We start from the raw sequence: 15099 nt of genomic DNA, 5'->3' as shown, positions 1-15099 counted from the left end.
GCCACGATTTATAAAGAAAGTACTAGTCTTCGCAACTGCCAACTTATTGCCCTCGCCAGAGGAGAGGGTATTGCATTTGAGTCCGTTTGTTTGTTTGTCTGTCTGTCTGTTTGGTTGTCCTCACAGAATAAATATTCTTTTCTCTGCGACCGATGGTCCGATTGACAGGAAATTTTCACCATAGGTGCCCCTCCTCCTGTAGAATTTTTAAATCATAATTATGACATCATTGGTCACGTGGTATGAGGCGCCATCTTGGAAAAACTGAAAAACTTTACACCTCTATATCTCTGAAAGCACTGCATAGAAAAATTGAGACATGGCTCATTGTGAAGAACTCTCCATCGGGCATAAAATATGTTAATGATGATGTCATAGGTGCCTCCATTACGACGTCATAATTCGACAAGTACAAAACATCATCCGATCAACATGAAATTTCTTGAAAGTCATCTTGGGATAAATTGGCGGAGAAAAAAAAATAATGTCGTCGGTCACGTGGTTCGGCTGCCATAACATAAAAGCCTTAAAAACAACTAAAATATGTCCTGGCGAGGGCCTGCGATCTCCGATTGCTCTTTCTTGTTATGTATGGAACTCGTCTTATCTATTTCTAAGTCATGGGGATTCATCCCATTGGCATTTATGGATTGTGATGTTTGTGTGGACTCTGCCAAAATACTCTCCAGGTGCAGTCAGGGAGGAATTTGGAACTTGTGCCTGGGCACTGGCACACACTGGCCTAGTCTTTTCAAAAGGCGACGTGCGATCTTTCATGTCTGCAAGTAGAAAGAAAACTTACGCGAGAAAAGTTTCAAAAGAAACAGCACGTGAGCGAACCCAGAACCGCGTACATCGTACTCGGGCTAAGAGCGCGCAAAGACCCAGTCATGTCGTGATTCTCCCCGGTTGATCTGCCTCGACGACAAAGCACCAGGAGACCCTGGGAGACAGGCCTTGCTGCATTGATCCTGGAAGATTCTTCCCACAGAGGACCAAGCGTTGCCAGTCAAAGAGCAGAGTATCCCGCCACACAACCCTCGAGGCTCAATAGCTGCGACGGGCGACATCCAGGGAAGGTCGTGGTCTCAGAAGGCAATTATCATATCAAAGCGTGGCCTGTTCAAGTGGTAGGGTCATGTGGGCCCAGACAGCTTCATCAAGACGCCACGCTCAATGCTACAGTCGGCCTATTCAGGTCGCGCTTCCCAGGCACAAAAGGAAACCGTTAAAAAAACGCCAAGCAGCTGGAGCAAAAATTCACTACAGAATGTAGTCAAGGCAGACTTTCATGTTCTCCTTCTATCCTCGCATTTGCTATCCTAGTCTCTCTGGTTGTTTCCCATCTATCTTGTCCTCACTCCGTCTCTGTGTGTGTCTGTCTGTCTGTCTGTCTCTGTCTCTGTCTGTCTCTCCCTCACCTCTCACCACCTCTCCCGTCCTCTTTTCTTGTTTTCTTGAGCTCGCTTCCTGATGAGGACATCAAATTTGTAACAGCACTGTCCAAGACAAATGTTAATGTAAACTTTTGCAAATGCATGTGACCATTGTACACTGTGCCCTTTGGCTGGTGGGTGATGAAAGAGCCCTGTGGACATATGTCTATATATTTGTTCATATGTCTATCTCTGTCAGCACTCTATCTGTTCATCCCTGTCTGCCTTGTTTTCTCTTTGTCAGTCTTTCTTGCTACCGTCATTTGGTTTCCCCCAGTCTCTTTCCCATCTCTTCGACCTCTAACACCCCCGTCTCGTTTTCTCTCCGTTTCACTCGGTCCATGGCAATGACAGTGAATACCTCTCCCTCTCCATCTCTGTTATGAGGTGCCATGGGGCATAACAGCTCCCTGGACAAGCTTGCCTTTTTAGATCGTTTTGTCTTGTTGATGAAGCCCTCGGGCAGAAACGCATGTCCAAGACCGATGCTTATAATTCTGGCCTGCACACTTCCCCCTATGGGCTTGTTGACTTTGGTAAACTAAGGAGAAATCTATCCATGTATCTGTCGATATATCTATCTCTCTCGACTGTAAATCGAGTTTGGTCGAGCGTCTTATCGATTTCATCTTTACATTTGGTAGTGAATTCATTTGATGTTACTTATGACATTACTGATGATGTGTTGAGTTGTAAAAAAAGGTATTCCCAACATGTCACGTGATATCAAACAGCATACAATTTACCTGGGAAGGTTCTGTACTTCAAGCTGATATTATCTTGCCCATACCTTAAGGCAGGGACACGTGACCACTCGATGATGCCAGCGATGCTGCCTTGCACACTTCAACTTGTCGGTAGTTGTCTTCATTAATTGAAGATTCTCTTCCTTATCTCTTTACTTTTTAAACATCAGTGTTGCGAAATTTTAAAACCCGTGTGACCATCGGGTCTTGACCTTTTCAGGTCGTGGGCTATGATTTTGGCATATGTGAAAAAATGGGGAGATTGTACAATCTCTTTTCTTCTCTTCTGTTCGGCCGTCTCCGTATCCTTCTCTCTTCTCTTCCTTTTTTGTTCCTTCTTCTATTTTCCTTCCAATTAGCTTTTGCTTCCTCCCACTCTCCATCCTCAATTTTTAGTCTTTTGCCCATGTTTGCTTTTTCCTGGTTTATATCCTCTTCTTCCTCCCAATTCCTCAAACTGTTGCTACTCCAATACCTATTATTGGGTCAATCCCTGCTGTGTAGCTCAACTACTTGGCTTTTTACTGCCCTCGACGTCACTGTGATTCTTGGTATCACGACAGCTGCTGCCTTGCGCTGCATCAGCCTTGTAATAGGCAGTTTGTCGAGATGATGAGGCCTTTTGCAAGACAATAACTCTTTGGTAAGATGGCTTTGTTCCACTGCAAGCTAGGATGACTTTGTAAGGGGCCTGTATTTTAGGCTTTAGCTAATTACTAGCGTTGCATGTTGGATGGATCCCTCCTCCTGAAAAATTATTTCTGAAACAGCCACTTAAGACAGATAGTGTTGCAAACTGGAAATCGACGTAATCGATAGAAACGGATTACTTGCGCTGAGGTTTGTTTGCTCGATCATTGGGAAAGATCTCCTCTCCACAACTCTAACGAACCTCCTCCTCCTCCTCCTCCTCCTACTTTCCTCAATCCCCTCTTCCCTTCTCAATCCCATGCCATTTCCCTCCATCCCCATTCTTCCCTTATCCCACTGGTTGATTTATACAATATAAAGATGTATGCTTGGGTATGGTTGAATTGACATGACATGCTGAATGTAGAAGGTGGATCAGACTCAGCAACGGTTGCTAGAGTGAGATGTGCATGGAAGAAGTTTTGGGAACTGAGTGGCGTGCTGACGAGGAGGGGAGTGTCGTTGAAGCTGAAGGGAAAGGTATATGCTGCATGTGTGAGACGTGTTACGAGTTATGGGAGCGAGACATGGGTAATGAACGTAGAGCAGCAACAAAGGCTGGAAAGGGTGGAAATGCGAATGGTTCGGTGGATGTGTGGAGTATCGTTGAGAGAGAGGAAGACAAATGATGAATCGTGAAAGATGATGGGAATAGAGCCTGTGATTGATGCTGTGAAGAGAAACAGGTTGAGATGGTTTGGTCATGTGTTGAGGAAGGATGAAAGTGACTGGTTGAGAAGACTGATGGAAATGAATGTAAAAGGAAGTAGAGGACGGGGAAGACTGAGAAAGACTTGGCTAAAGATGGTGGAAAAAGAAATGCGGGCAAGGGGGTTAACAAGGGGAGATGCAGAAAATAGGGAAAAATGGAGAACATTGTCATGGGGACCGCAAGGCTAATCCCCGCTCTAGCAGGGAAAATGGCCTTAAAATGCGTGTTGTTTTTGTTTGTTGTTGTATGCTTGGGTATGGTTAAATGAGCATATTATGTTTGTAAGTGGAAGCTTCTTTTTCTCTGAAACAATGGTTGTTTTCAAGTATAATGGAGGCTGGAAGAATTATCCAGAGGCATGCCCCCTGCACACCACAACCCCACAGCTCCTCTCTCCAAGTACAAGTGGGATGAAAGCAATCACAGCTAGATATTTTAAAAGCTATCTTGGTACATGTGAGAATACCAGGTGCATGTGCATAAAACATAAAATAAACCCCCAGCGTACAAGCCGAACACGTCTACCTGCGCAAAGACAGCTAAGCAACACGACAGACGCAAGGTCAATCTCCGTCCGTCTTCATAAACAACCAACCTGCGAGCATCACACACCTCCAGCCGTAATTACACGTACTTACACGGCATTAGATAACCCCATATCAGAGGCAATCGAATTCACGGTCGCCTTTTTACATTAACCGCGCCACAAGGAGCCAAGGCCGTGGAACGCAGGTGGCGGTTTTACAATGCACGCGCTGCACCCCCAGATTCATGTCTCAAATCAATAGAACTCATTTGCTTTCAGGGGGAAACGGCCTCGGAGCGCACGGAGCTCCAAACGTCGGCCAGAGATCAATATGGGGGGGGGGGGGGAAAGTTCAAAATGCACCGTTATGATCTTGTCCGCATTTGCCAAAGAATTCCGCACTTTGATTTCGGTCGTCAAACCGTACAATGTCGTTGTATTGTACATGCATCGTGTAATGTCCTGTGTAGGTGGGGATCTGTGCGGAGTTAGTGAGTGCCAAAGGATCCTTTAATTAAGTGTCTCATCAATGTAACGGCCATGACTAAAAGCCTGCAGCCGATTACCATTAGGCCTGCACTCTCGAGCCAAGGCCACAGCAAATGAATTCTTCGCCGAGAGCACCTGCCAAATGTACGAATTAGCTGATCTATGTTGTCCCAAATGGCACTACTGTATCCCTACCGCTCTGATGACGAGGAGCACAAAGTATGCGAGACTTGCACCGAATAAGGAAGCAAATCATTATCAAGGCACAGGATCTGACTGACCTCCGCCGTGGCTCTTGAACCCAAAGTGAACCCTGCGCTCCCTGATGCTGAAACCAGTCCGGTTTAGCAACGGAACCCGGGAGACTGCAAACCCATCTTCCGAGCTCCTAACCTGGTGTTTTAAAGGTCACACCACAAGCACAGGCCCCGTTGTGTATTGCTGCAAGGATTGCAATGCGGAAAGCATGCCGCAAGGTTAACGTACATGTCCTCTGAGATGGTAGCAGGTATGCCACAGGAGGTAAAACAAAGAAACCATTACACCTGCGTGGAGTGCCCATAAAAGTTTGTCGTCTGCATAATCAAGCTCATTTAATTTTTCATCCATTTATAAATCCCCGCTCCTTCAGGGAGAGAATTATGGTGTCAGTGAAATATCTTGCAGTTACCCCTTGCCCCCCTTAATAAAAATCGTGCTTGCACCCCAACCCCTCCACCCCTATAAGAATTATATTTCATACGACCCTCCCCCATTTATAAAACATGGTTGCGCCCCAGCTCCCCCTTGTAAAAATTATTGGTTGCACCCGCCTGTACCCTGTTTATGAAGACACTGGATGTGCCCCCTTATTTTCCACTTATAATAATCAGTATCATGGTACAAAGGACTTGAATGGCCCCCACTATCACAACCTCAGGGGGTGAGAGGCCAATGTTAATTGTGCCCATGACCGTCTCACAGGTACCCCAAGTACGTGTAGATAGTTTGGTGGAGATTGACCAAGACCTTTTTGATTATATAAGGTGCATATGTGTGCACATACATGCATGCATACATACATTTGGTGTAATGTAGTATGATGGTTGGTCCTTTAGCCACATAAAGCAGGTGGGCAAGGAAGCAATGACTGCATAACACAGGTTTTCGTTGTATAGCAGAGATGAATCCATGGGGAAGGTTGGATTCCACATTCCAGGGATTCCTGGAACCCACTTCCTTTTTCAGAATAAAAATACAGTACATTACATCTGAACAGCCCATCTATTTATTACATATGCAAATATAGCTGCACTTGGATTCCCTGCAATCCCCTATATACTCAATACATGACATGGTGGTAGAATGCACATTCTATCTATTCAACCTTACTCTTATCTCCTCCCAAACTTCTCTACCGAGAAACATACAATTACCACTTGGCACCTGTGGTGCTACATGTATTTTCTACAAGTTTTGACAGCACATGGACCACAGTCATACCACATGACCATCTAAAATTAGCATCAAACTTTATTAGCGTCCACCTCTTTATTAGGTATTTTATATGGCCATGTTATGTTTGGACAAGGCACATTGTTAACATGGACTCCAAATGGACAAAGTAAGTATGGATAACTGTATTTATAGTGATTGTCTGCATGGACTGTGGGAAAGGGAAAGAAAAACGGGGAGATAGATGGAGCAAGGGAGAGAGATGTAGAGAGAGGGAGAGAGAGGGGGAGAGAGGGAGAGAGAGGGAGAGAGAGGGGGAGAGAGGGAGAGGGAGGGAGAGAGAGGGAGAGAGAGGGAGAGAGAGGGAGAGAGAGGGAGAGACAGAGTGGGGAAGGGGGGGAGGGGAGGAGAGAAAGAGAGAGACAGAAGAAAGGAATAAGAGAGAGGGGATGTGCGACAGAGAAGAGAGTGGGAAGACAGAGGGAGAGGGACAGACAAAGAGCAAGGAAGAGAGAGAGAGAGACAGAGACATATAGAGAGGGAGACAGAGAAGGAGGGAGACAGAGAGAGAAGGAGGGAGATACAGACAGAGAAGGAGGGAGATACAGACAAAGAAGGAGGTAGATACAGGCAGAGGAGGGAGATACAGAGAGAGAAGGAGGGAGATACAGACAGAGAAGGAGGGAGATACAGAGAGAGAAGGAGGTAGATACAGACAGAGGAGGGAGATACAGAGAGAGAAGGAGGGAGACACAGAGAGAGAAGGAGGGAGACACAGAGAGAGAAGGAGGGAGATACAGAGAGAGAAGGAGGGAGATACAGAGAGAGAAGGAGGGAGATACAGAGAGAGAAGGAGAAAGAGAGAGAATTGGAGAGACAGGCAGTGAGGCAGAGAGATATTTAAAAAAAATAAGGGATGGGAGTAAAACTGAGAGAGGTGTGAAGAGCAAGGGACAAAGAGGCAGAGAGACAGACAGTGGACGAAATAGAGCCAGAGAGAGGGAGAGACAGAGAGAGGGAGAAACAGAGAGAGATGGAGAGACAGAAAGAGGGAGAAACAGAGAGAGGGAGAAACAGAGAGAGATGGAGAGACAGAGAGAGGGAGAAACAGAGAGAGGGAGAAACAGAGAGAGGGAGAAACAGAGAGAGGGAGACAAAGAGAGGAAGAGACCGAGGGAGCGAGAAACAGAGAGAGAGGAAGAAACAGAGCAAGGGACATAGAGGGAAAGAGACAGACAGATGATGAAATATAGACAGAGAGAGGGAGAAACAGAGAGGAAGAAACAGAGAGAGGGAGAAACAGAGAGAGAGAAACAGAGAGGGAGAAACAGAGAGGGAGAAACAGAGAGAGGGAGAAACAGAGAGAGGGAGAAACAGAGAGAGGGAGAAACAGAGAGAGGGAGAAACAGAGAGAGGGAGAAACAGAGAGAGATGGAGAGACAGAGAGAGATGGAGAGACAGAGAGAGGGAGAAACAGAGAGAGGGAGAAACAGAGAGAGATGGAGAGACAGAAAGAGGGAGAAACAGAGAGAGGGAGAAACAGAGAGAGGGAGACAAAGAGAGGCAGAGACAGAGAGAGAGAGAGGAAGAAACAGAGAGGGAGAAACAGAGAGGGAGAAACAGAGAGGGAGAAACAGAGAGGGAGAAACAGAGAGGGAGAAACAGAGAGGGAGAAACAGAGAGGAAGAAGCAGAGAGGGAGAAACAGAGAGGGAGAAACAGAGAGGGGGAAACAGAGAGGGAGAAACAGAGAGGGAGAAACAGAGAGGGAGAAACAGAGAGGGAGAAACAGAGAGGGAGAAACAGAGAGGGAGAAACAGAGAGGGAGAAACAGAGAGGGAGAAACAGAGAGGGGGAAACAGAGAGGGAGAAACAGAGAGGGAGAAACAGAGAGGGAGAAACAGAGAGGGAGAAACAGAGAGGGAGAAACAGAGAGGGAGAAACAGAGAGGGGGAGAAACAGAGAGAGGGAGAAACAGAGAGAGGGAGAAACAGAGAGGGGGAGAAACAGAGAGGGGGAGAAACAGAGAGGGGCAGAAACAGAGATAGGGAGAAACAGAGAGGGGGGGAAACAGAGAGGGGGTGGAAACAGAGAGGGGGAGAAACAGAGAGGAGGAGAAACAGAGAGGGGGTAGAAACAGAGAGGGGGAGAAACTGAGAGGGGGAGAAACAGAGGGGGAGTGGAAACAGAGAGGGGGAGAAACAGAGAGGAGGAGAAACAGAGAGGGGGAGAAACAGAGAGGGAGAAACAGAGAGGGGGAGAAACAGAGAGGGGGAGAAACAGAGAGGGGGAGAAACAGAGAGGGGGAGAAACAGAGAGGGGGAGAAACAGAGAGGGGGAGAAACAGAGAGGGGGAGAAACAGAGAGGGGGAGAAACAGAGAGGGGGAGAAACAGAGAGGGGGAGAAACAGAGAGGGGGAGAAACAGAGAGGGGGAGAAACAGAGAGGGGGAGAAACAGAGAGGGGGAGAAACAGAGAGGGGGAGAAACAGAGAGGGGGAGAAACAGAGAGGGGGAGAAACAGAGAGGGGGAGAAACAGAGAGGGGGAGAAACAGAGAGGGGGGAACAGAGAGGGGGAGAAACAGAGAGGGGAGAAACAGAGAGGGGAGAAACAGAGAGGGGAGAAACAGAGAGAGGGAGAAACAGAGAGGGGGAGAAACAGAGAGAGGGAGAAACAGAAAGAGGGAGAAACAGAGAGGGGGAGAAACAGAGAGGGGGAGAAACAGAGAGGGGGAGAAACAGAGAGGGGCAGAAACAGAGAGGGGGTGGAAACAGAGAGGGGGAGAAACAGAGAGGAGGAGAAACAGAGAGGGGGTAGAAACAGAGAGGGGGAGAAACAGAGAGGGGGAGAAACAGAGAGGGGGAGAAACAGAGAGGGGGAGAAACAGAGAGGGGGAGAAACAGAGAGGGGGAGAAACAGAGAGGGGGAGAAACAGAGAGGGGGAGAAACAGAGAGGGGGAGAAACAGAGAGGGGGAGAAACAGAGAGGGGGAGAAACAGAGAGGGGGAGAAACAGAGAGGGGGAGAAACAGAGAGGGGGAGAAACAGAGAGGGAGAAACAGAGAGGGGAGAAACAGAGAGAGGGAGAAACAGAGAGGGGGAGAAACAGAGAGAGGGAGAAACAGAGAGAGGGAGAAACAGAGAGAGGGAGAAACAGAGAGGAGGAGAAACAGAGAGGGGGAGAAACAGAGAGGGGCAGAAACAGAGAGAGGGAGAAACAAGAGAGGGAGAAACAAGAGAGGGAGAAACAGAGAGGGGCGAAACAGAGAGAGGGAGAAACAAGAGAGGGAGAAACAAGAGAGGGAGAAACAAGAGAGGGAGAAACAGAGAGAGAGAGAGAGAGAGAGAGAGAGACAGAGAGAGGGAGAAACAAAGAGGGAGAAGCAGAGAGAGAGAAACAGAGAGAGGTGAAACAGAGAGGAAGAAACAGAGAGGGAGAGGCAGAGACGGAGAGGCAGAGAGGGAGAGGCAGAGAGGGGGAAACAGAGAGGGAGAAACGGAGAGGGAGAAACGGAGAGGGAGAAACGGAGAGGGAGAAACAGAGAGGGAGAAACAGAGAGGGAGAAACAGAGAGGGAGAAACAGAGAGGGAGAAACAGAGAGGGAGAAACAGAGAGAGGGAGAAACAGAGAGGGAGAAAGAGAGAGGGAGAAACAGAGAGGGAGAAACAGAGAGGGAGAAACAGAGAGGGAGAAAGAGAGAGGGAGAAACAGGGAGGGAGAAACAGAGAGGGAGAAACAGAGAGGGAGAAACAGAGAGAGAGAAACAGAGAGGGAGAAACAGAGAGGGAGAAACAGAGAGGGAGAAACAGAGAGGGAGAAACAGAGAGGGAGAAACAGAGAGGGAGAAACAGAGAGGGAGAAACAGAGAGGGAGAAACAGAGAGGGAGAAACAGAGAGGGGGGGAACAGAGAGGGAGAAACAGGGAGGGGGAGAAACAGGGAAGGGGAGAAACAGAGAGGGGGAGAAACAGAGGGGGAGAAACAGAGGGGGAGAAACAGAGAGGGAGAAACAGAGAGGGGGAGAAACAGAGAGGGGGGGAACAGAGAGGGGGAGAGACAGACAGAGAGAGGGAGAGACAGACAGAGAGAGGGAGAGACAGACAGAGAGAGGGAGAGACAGACAGAGAGAGGGAGAGACAGACAGAGAGAGGGAGAGACAGACAGAGAGAGGGAGAGACAGACAGAGAGAGGGAGAGACAGACAGAGAGAGGGAGAGACAGACAGAGAGAGGGAGAGACAGACAGAGAGAGGGAGAGACAGACAGAGAGAGGGAGAGACAGACAGAGAGAGGGAGAGACAGACAGAGAGAGGGAGAGACAGACAGAGAGAGGGAGAGACAGACAGAGAGAGGGAGAGACAGACAGAGAGAGGGAGAGACAGACAGAGAGAGGGAGAGACAGACAGAGAGAGGGAGAGACAGACAGAGAGAGGGAGAGACAGACAGAGAGAGGGAGAGACAGACAGAGAGAGGGAGAGACAGACAGAGAGAGGGAAAGACAGACAGAGAGAGGGAGAGACAGAGAGAGGGAGAGACAAAGAGAGGGAGAGACAAAGAGAGGGAGAGACAGACAGAGAGAGGGAGAGACAGACAGAGAGAGAGGGAGATACAGACAGAGAGAGGGAGAGACAGACAGAGAGAGAGGGAGATACAGACAGAGAGAGGGAGAGACAGACAGAGAGAGGGAGAGACAGACAGAGAGAGGGAGAGACAGACAGAGAGAGGGAGAGACAGACAGAGAGAGGGAGAGACAGACAGAGAGAGGGAGAGACAGACAGAGAGAGGGAGAGACAGACAGAGAGAGGGAGAGACAGACAGAGAGAGGGAGAGACAGACAGAGAGAGGGAGAGACAGACAGAGAGAGGGAGAGACAGACAGAGAGAGGGAGAGACAGACAGAGAGAGGGAGAGACAGACAGAGAGAGGGAGAGACAGACAGAGAGAGGGAGAGACAGACAGAGAGAGGGAGAGACAGACAGAGAGAGGGAGAGACAGACAGAGAGAGGGAGAGACAGACAGAGAGAGGGAGAGACAAAGAGAGGGAGAGACAAAGAGAGGGAGAGACAGAGAGAGGGAGAGACAGACAGAGAGAGGGAGAGACAGCCAGAGAGAGGGAGAGACAGACAGAGAGAGGGCTCTGTCCGCATTCTCAGGAGCTGCGTTTCAAGGTCTCCAAACAGGGTAATCCAAACAGGCAGGGAAGGTCGAGTCCGCCACGACGGACATGGAGCTCACGAATGGAGAAAGGCGAACACAGAGGCCATGAAGGGAGTGGAGGGAGTGGAGGCCATGGAGGGTGTGGAGAGAGTGGCGGCCATGGAGGGAGTGGAGGCATGGAGGGAGTGGAGGGAGTGTATGGAGTGGAGGGAGTGGAAGCCATGGAGGGAGTGTATGGAGTGGAGGAAGTGTAAGGTGTAAGCCATGGAGGAAGTGGAGGCCATGGAGGGAGTGTAAGGAGTGTAAGCCATGGATGGAGTGGAGGCAGTGGATGGAGTGGAGGCTTTGGAGGGAGTGGAGAGAGTGGAGGGAGTGGAGGCATGGAGGGAGTGGAGGCATGGAGGAAGTGGAGGGAGTGGAGGCCATGGAGGGAGTGTATGGAGTGGAGGAAGTGCAGGCCATGGATGGAGTGTATGGAGTGGAGGCCATGGAGGGAGTGGAGGCCATGGAGGGAGTGTATGGAGTGGAGGCCATGGAGGGAGTGTATGGAGTGGAAGGAGTGTAAGCCATGGAGCCCTTGGAGGGAATGGAGGGAGTAAAGGCATGGAGTGAGTGGAGGGAGTGGAGGCATGGAGGGAGTAGAGGCATGGAGGGAGTGGAGGCATGGAGGGAGTGGAGGCATGGAGGGAGTGGAGGCATGGAGGGAATGGAAGCATGGAGGGAGTGGAGGGAGTGGAGGGAGTGGAGGCATGGAGGGAGTGGGAGTGGAGGCATGGAGGGAGTGGAAGCATGGGGGGAATGGAGGGAGTGGAGGCATGGAGGCATGGAGGGAATGGAGGGAGTGGAGGCATGGAGGGAGTGGAGGCATGGAGGGAGTGGAGGACACCTTAGCGAGAATCGACAGCGCCGAGAGATTACGGAGAGAGGGAGAGACCATCACCAGCTCGGTCCCTCCGGTCATTCGGAGCATTCGGAGCATTTAGATGCCTGGTCAAAATAAATAAATAAATAATCAAGAATAAAACGGTTAAATCATCCGGATCCCGACTCGACTGCGGACAAACCTCAGGGCATTGGACACAACACAAATACAGACGAACTGGTGGACATGGTAATGTACACGCACAATATTAACGGGTCATGTTCATGGGTAAGGGGGAAATAAAGGGGTTTAAGAAGAGGTGTTGCCGCGGCGAGCAGATGGCGCAGTGAGTGATCCACGGGGTGAGCGACATCAATATGGTCGTTAACGACCCGCGGGGTGAGCGACTCGTTGCGTAACCCCCCTGCTTACCCGGGACGGAGCGGGAGCGGTGACCGGTGCACTGGGCGGACCCTTGTTCGGCTGTTTGATGGTGATCTTTATGGACGGGCGGCACACGTAGTTCTCCAGACTCCGAGGCGGTTTCTTGGTCCGTTTGTTCGCCTGGATCTTCAGCTTGAGGCCTCCTCCCGCGAAGTTGGTCTCCTTGATGGAGAATTCGTTGTCGGTGCCTTTGCTCGACGGCGGCGCCGCCCCATCGCCCGCGGGTGTCCCCAGCGGTCCGCGGCCCCGATCGACCGTCTTGGGGCTCGGCGGGGAGGCCGCTACGTCCATGGTCGTCGCGTCGGCTCCGTCACTGCGAACCGCTCGGCTCGCGGAGCCCGGACGACCGTCCGGCTGCCATGTCATGTCATCCAGACCGGCCCCGGGCGCGGCCCCGACACGCTCTCCACCGTCCGCTCTGGCCTTCCGCGAGATGTCCGCCGATCGTATGAATCGCGTCCGTCCTCGACGCACGTCCGTCCGATCAGGCTCCCTCCCTGTCGATTCCTTTCGCTTCCTCGCAGGCGCCGCCAGCAGTCTCTCCCTCTCTCTGGGGGCCCGGCTGGCGAGCGCGGCAGATGGCGAGCGCGCCTCCAGCCTCCCCCCACCCCACCGTCCTTTCCTCCTCAGGCTTCGAGCCCACCGAGCCGAGCCGCTCCCTCCCTTCGTGTCCCAAGTCGCCCGCGCCCCTCCCACCCCTCTTGTCTCCCACTTTGTTCGCCTCTTTGCCGATCACGCTCCCTCCCCCTCCCCCCCCCCCACTCCCGACCAACTTGTCAATTCCCACCCTGCTTCCAGCACCAGCACCCTTCGTGTGACCAATACGGTGATAAAACAACCTCCTCTGATTTCTTAATAACAAATGACGCAACTCACTTACTCACAACACGACGGCTCGAGCTATCGGGATAAACCTGCCATTGGGAGGTCGCCAGTCAATTAACACTCATTCGGACCAATAGCTGGAAATCTGGGACGGGGCATCCATGATCTATACAATGCTTACACGTGTGTGTGTGTGTGTGTGTGTGTGTGTGTGTGTGTGTGTGTGTGTGTGTGTGTGTGTGTGTGTGTGTGTGTGTGTGTGTGTGTGTGTGTGTGTGTATATGTATGTTTGAGTCTTGTGTGTGTGTCCGTGTATATGAGTGCGTATGTGTGTGTGTGTGTGTGTGTATGTATATGTGTATGTGTGTGTCTGTGTGTGTGTATATGTCTATGTGTGGGTGGGGGGGGGGGGGGGGTGGTGGGCAGGGGGGATGATGGTGCTATAAATTAGAAACGTACACCTAACGGTTTTATTCCCTAGCTTGCCTGATTTATTTATATCTGGTGTTGATGTAACGCTGGCATGATGGACCGAATGGGCCAAATGGGTCAGGGTCAAATTTCTTTCTTATTCCCCGTACCACAATTGTAATTTGGGAAATTTCGCCACCACCACATGATCACGATAATATGGGTATATTCATCTACATTATCAGCATTGTCATTTGCAGTTCGAACACAATCCTTTTGCGACTTACTTTACAACAGGATGAGTCACGTACAAACCGGTTAAGGTGTGCAATGAATTGATGCAATGTGATCATTATAAACGGGGAATACATCAACGCAACACCACGACGTCATAAATAGGGAGGAGCTATACAATACATTTGGCATGTGTTACGGATTCATCACTTCCGTTGTTGTGGTTTTCATCCACTGTGAACATTTTTGATTCCATGTACTATTATTGTTGTCGTTTAAGGGAGACAGAGGTTACTATTTTCAAAAGGTAAAAAAGTCAATGTTTTAGATGAAACCGGAACCGGACGACGACGAAGAGGAAGAGGAGGAGGAGAAGGCGGAGCAAGTGAGTCGGGGAAGAAGCCTAGCTGCTTCGAGGTCTGGAGCAAACGTTGACGAACGGAGGTCACTAGCGAACTTCGGGTTTCCCGGGAAAAGGATTCTTGCGACAGAGTTGTTATCACTGTGACAGATCTACCTGCGTGTCAGGTTTTGGCGGTTGATTCCGAGGAGAATCATCATCGTGCCATTACGCCTCGAGAACGGGCCGTCGGCCATCTTGACTCGCGCACTTTGCGCATCGCGCAAGGTTTTTCGCTTCGCTTGAACCATTTTCACCGCATCCAGACGTTTATCTGGTGTGTGTGTGTGTCACGTGGATTTTGAATGTAAATCTGTGGTTCGCCGGTTGGGAGCCGTGAAACGTCCATACCCGAGGGTGTGATTTCCCAGTCGCCTGGAGGGCGCCTTTGGATTTCCCCGTCGCCTTGAGGGCCCTTGCACAGCTTTGGCCGTGTGACTGTGACTGTCATCCGAATGGGATTCTGGTCTCGATTGGACATCGTTCTGACGATCGCTGGAGCGGATCGACACCGGGCTTGATGCCGGAATAGAGACATTGGGGAATGTTCTACTTTTTGCTCACTTAGAGCACAGTGAGTTATATTGTACGAACCTGATGGTACCATCATAGGAAATATATATTGGTTGTACAATTGATTACTATTGTTGTTGTACTGTTATTCTTGTGTGATCTTAATACAATATTTGTTTGTTGGCAACAATTGGTGTGGCTTCACCATTGATCTTTGACATGCA

At 50.0% G+C, this 15099-nt stretch overlaps 1 protein-coding gene across 1 annotated transcript in view; it reads right to left on the bottom strand.

The window, feature by feature from the left end:
• Positions 1 to 13127, bottom strand: part of LOC137421979 (histone-lysine N-methyltransferase ASH1L) — a 328014-nt gene extending 314887 nt beyond the window's left edge. The window contains exon 1 of the mRNA XM_078773027.1: positions 12481 to 13127. Coding sequence (XP_078629153.1) covers positions 12481 to 12858 — 378 coding nt within the window. The 5' untranslated portion in view covers positions 12859 to 13127. The remainder of the gene's footprint in view (positions 1 to 12480) is intronic.
• Positions 13128 to 15099: the final 1972 nt, after the last annotated feature.

Source organism: Myxine glutinosa, chromosome 2 (genome assembly GCF_964187855.1).
Source record: "Myxine glutinosa chromosome 2, kmMyxGlut1.1, whole genome shotgun sequence".
NCBI classification, from domain to species: domain Eukaryota; kingdom Metazoa; phylum Chordata; class Myxini; order Myxiniformes; family Myxinidae; genus Myxine; species Myxine glutinosa.
This window is presented reverse-complemented; position numbering and strand designations above follow the sequence as displayed.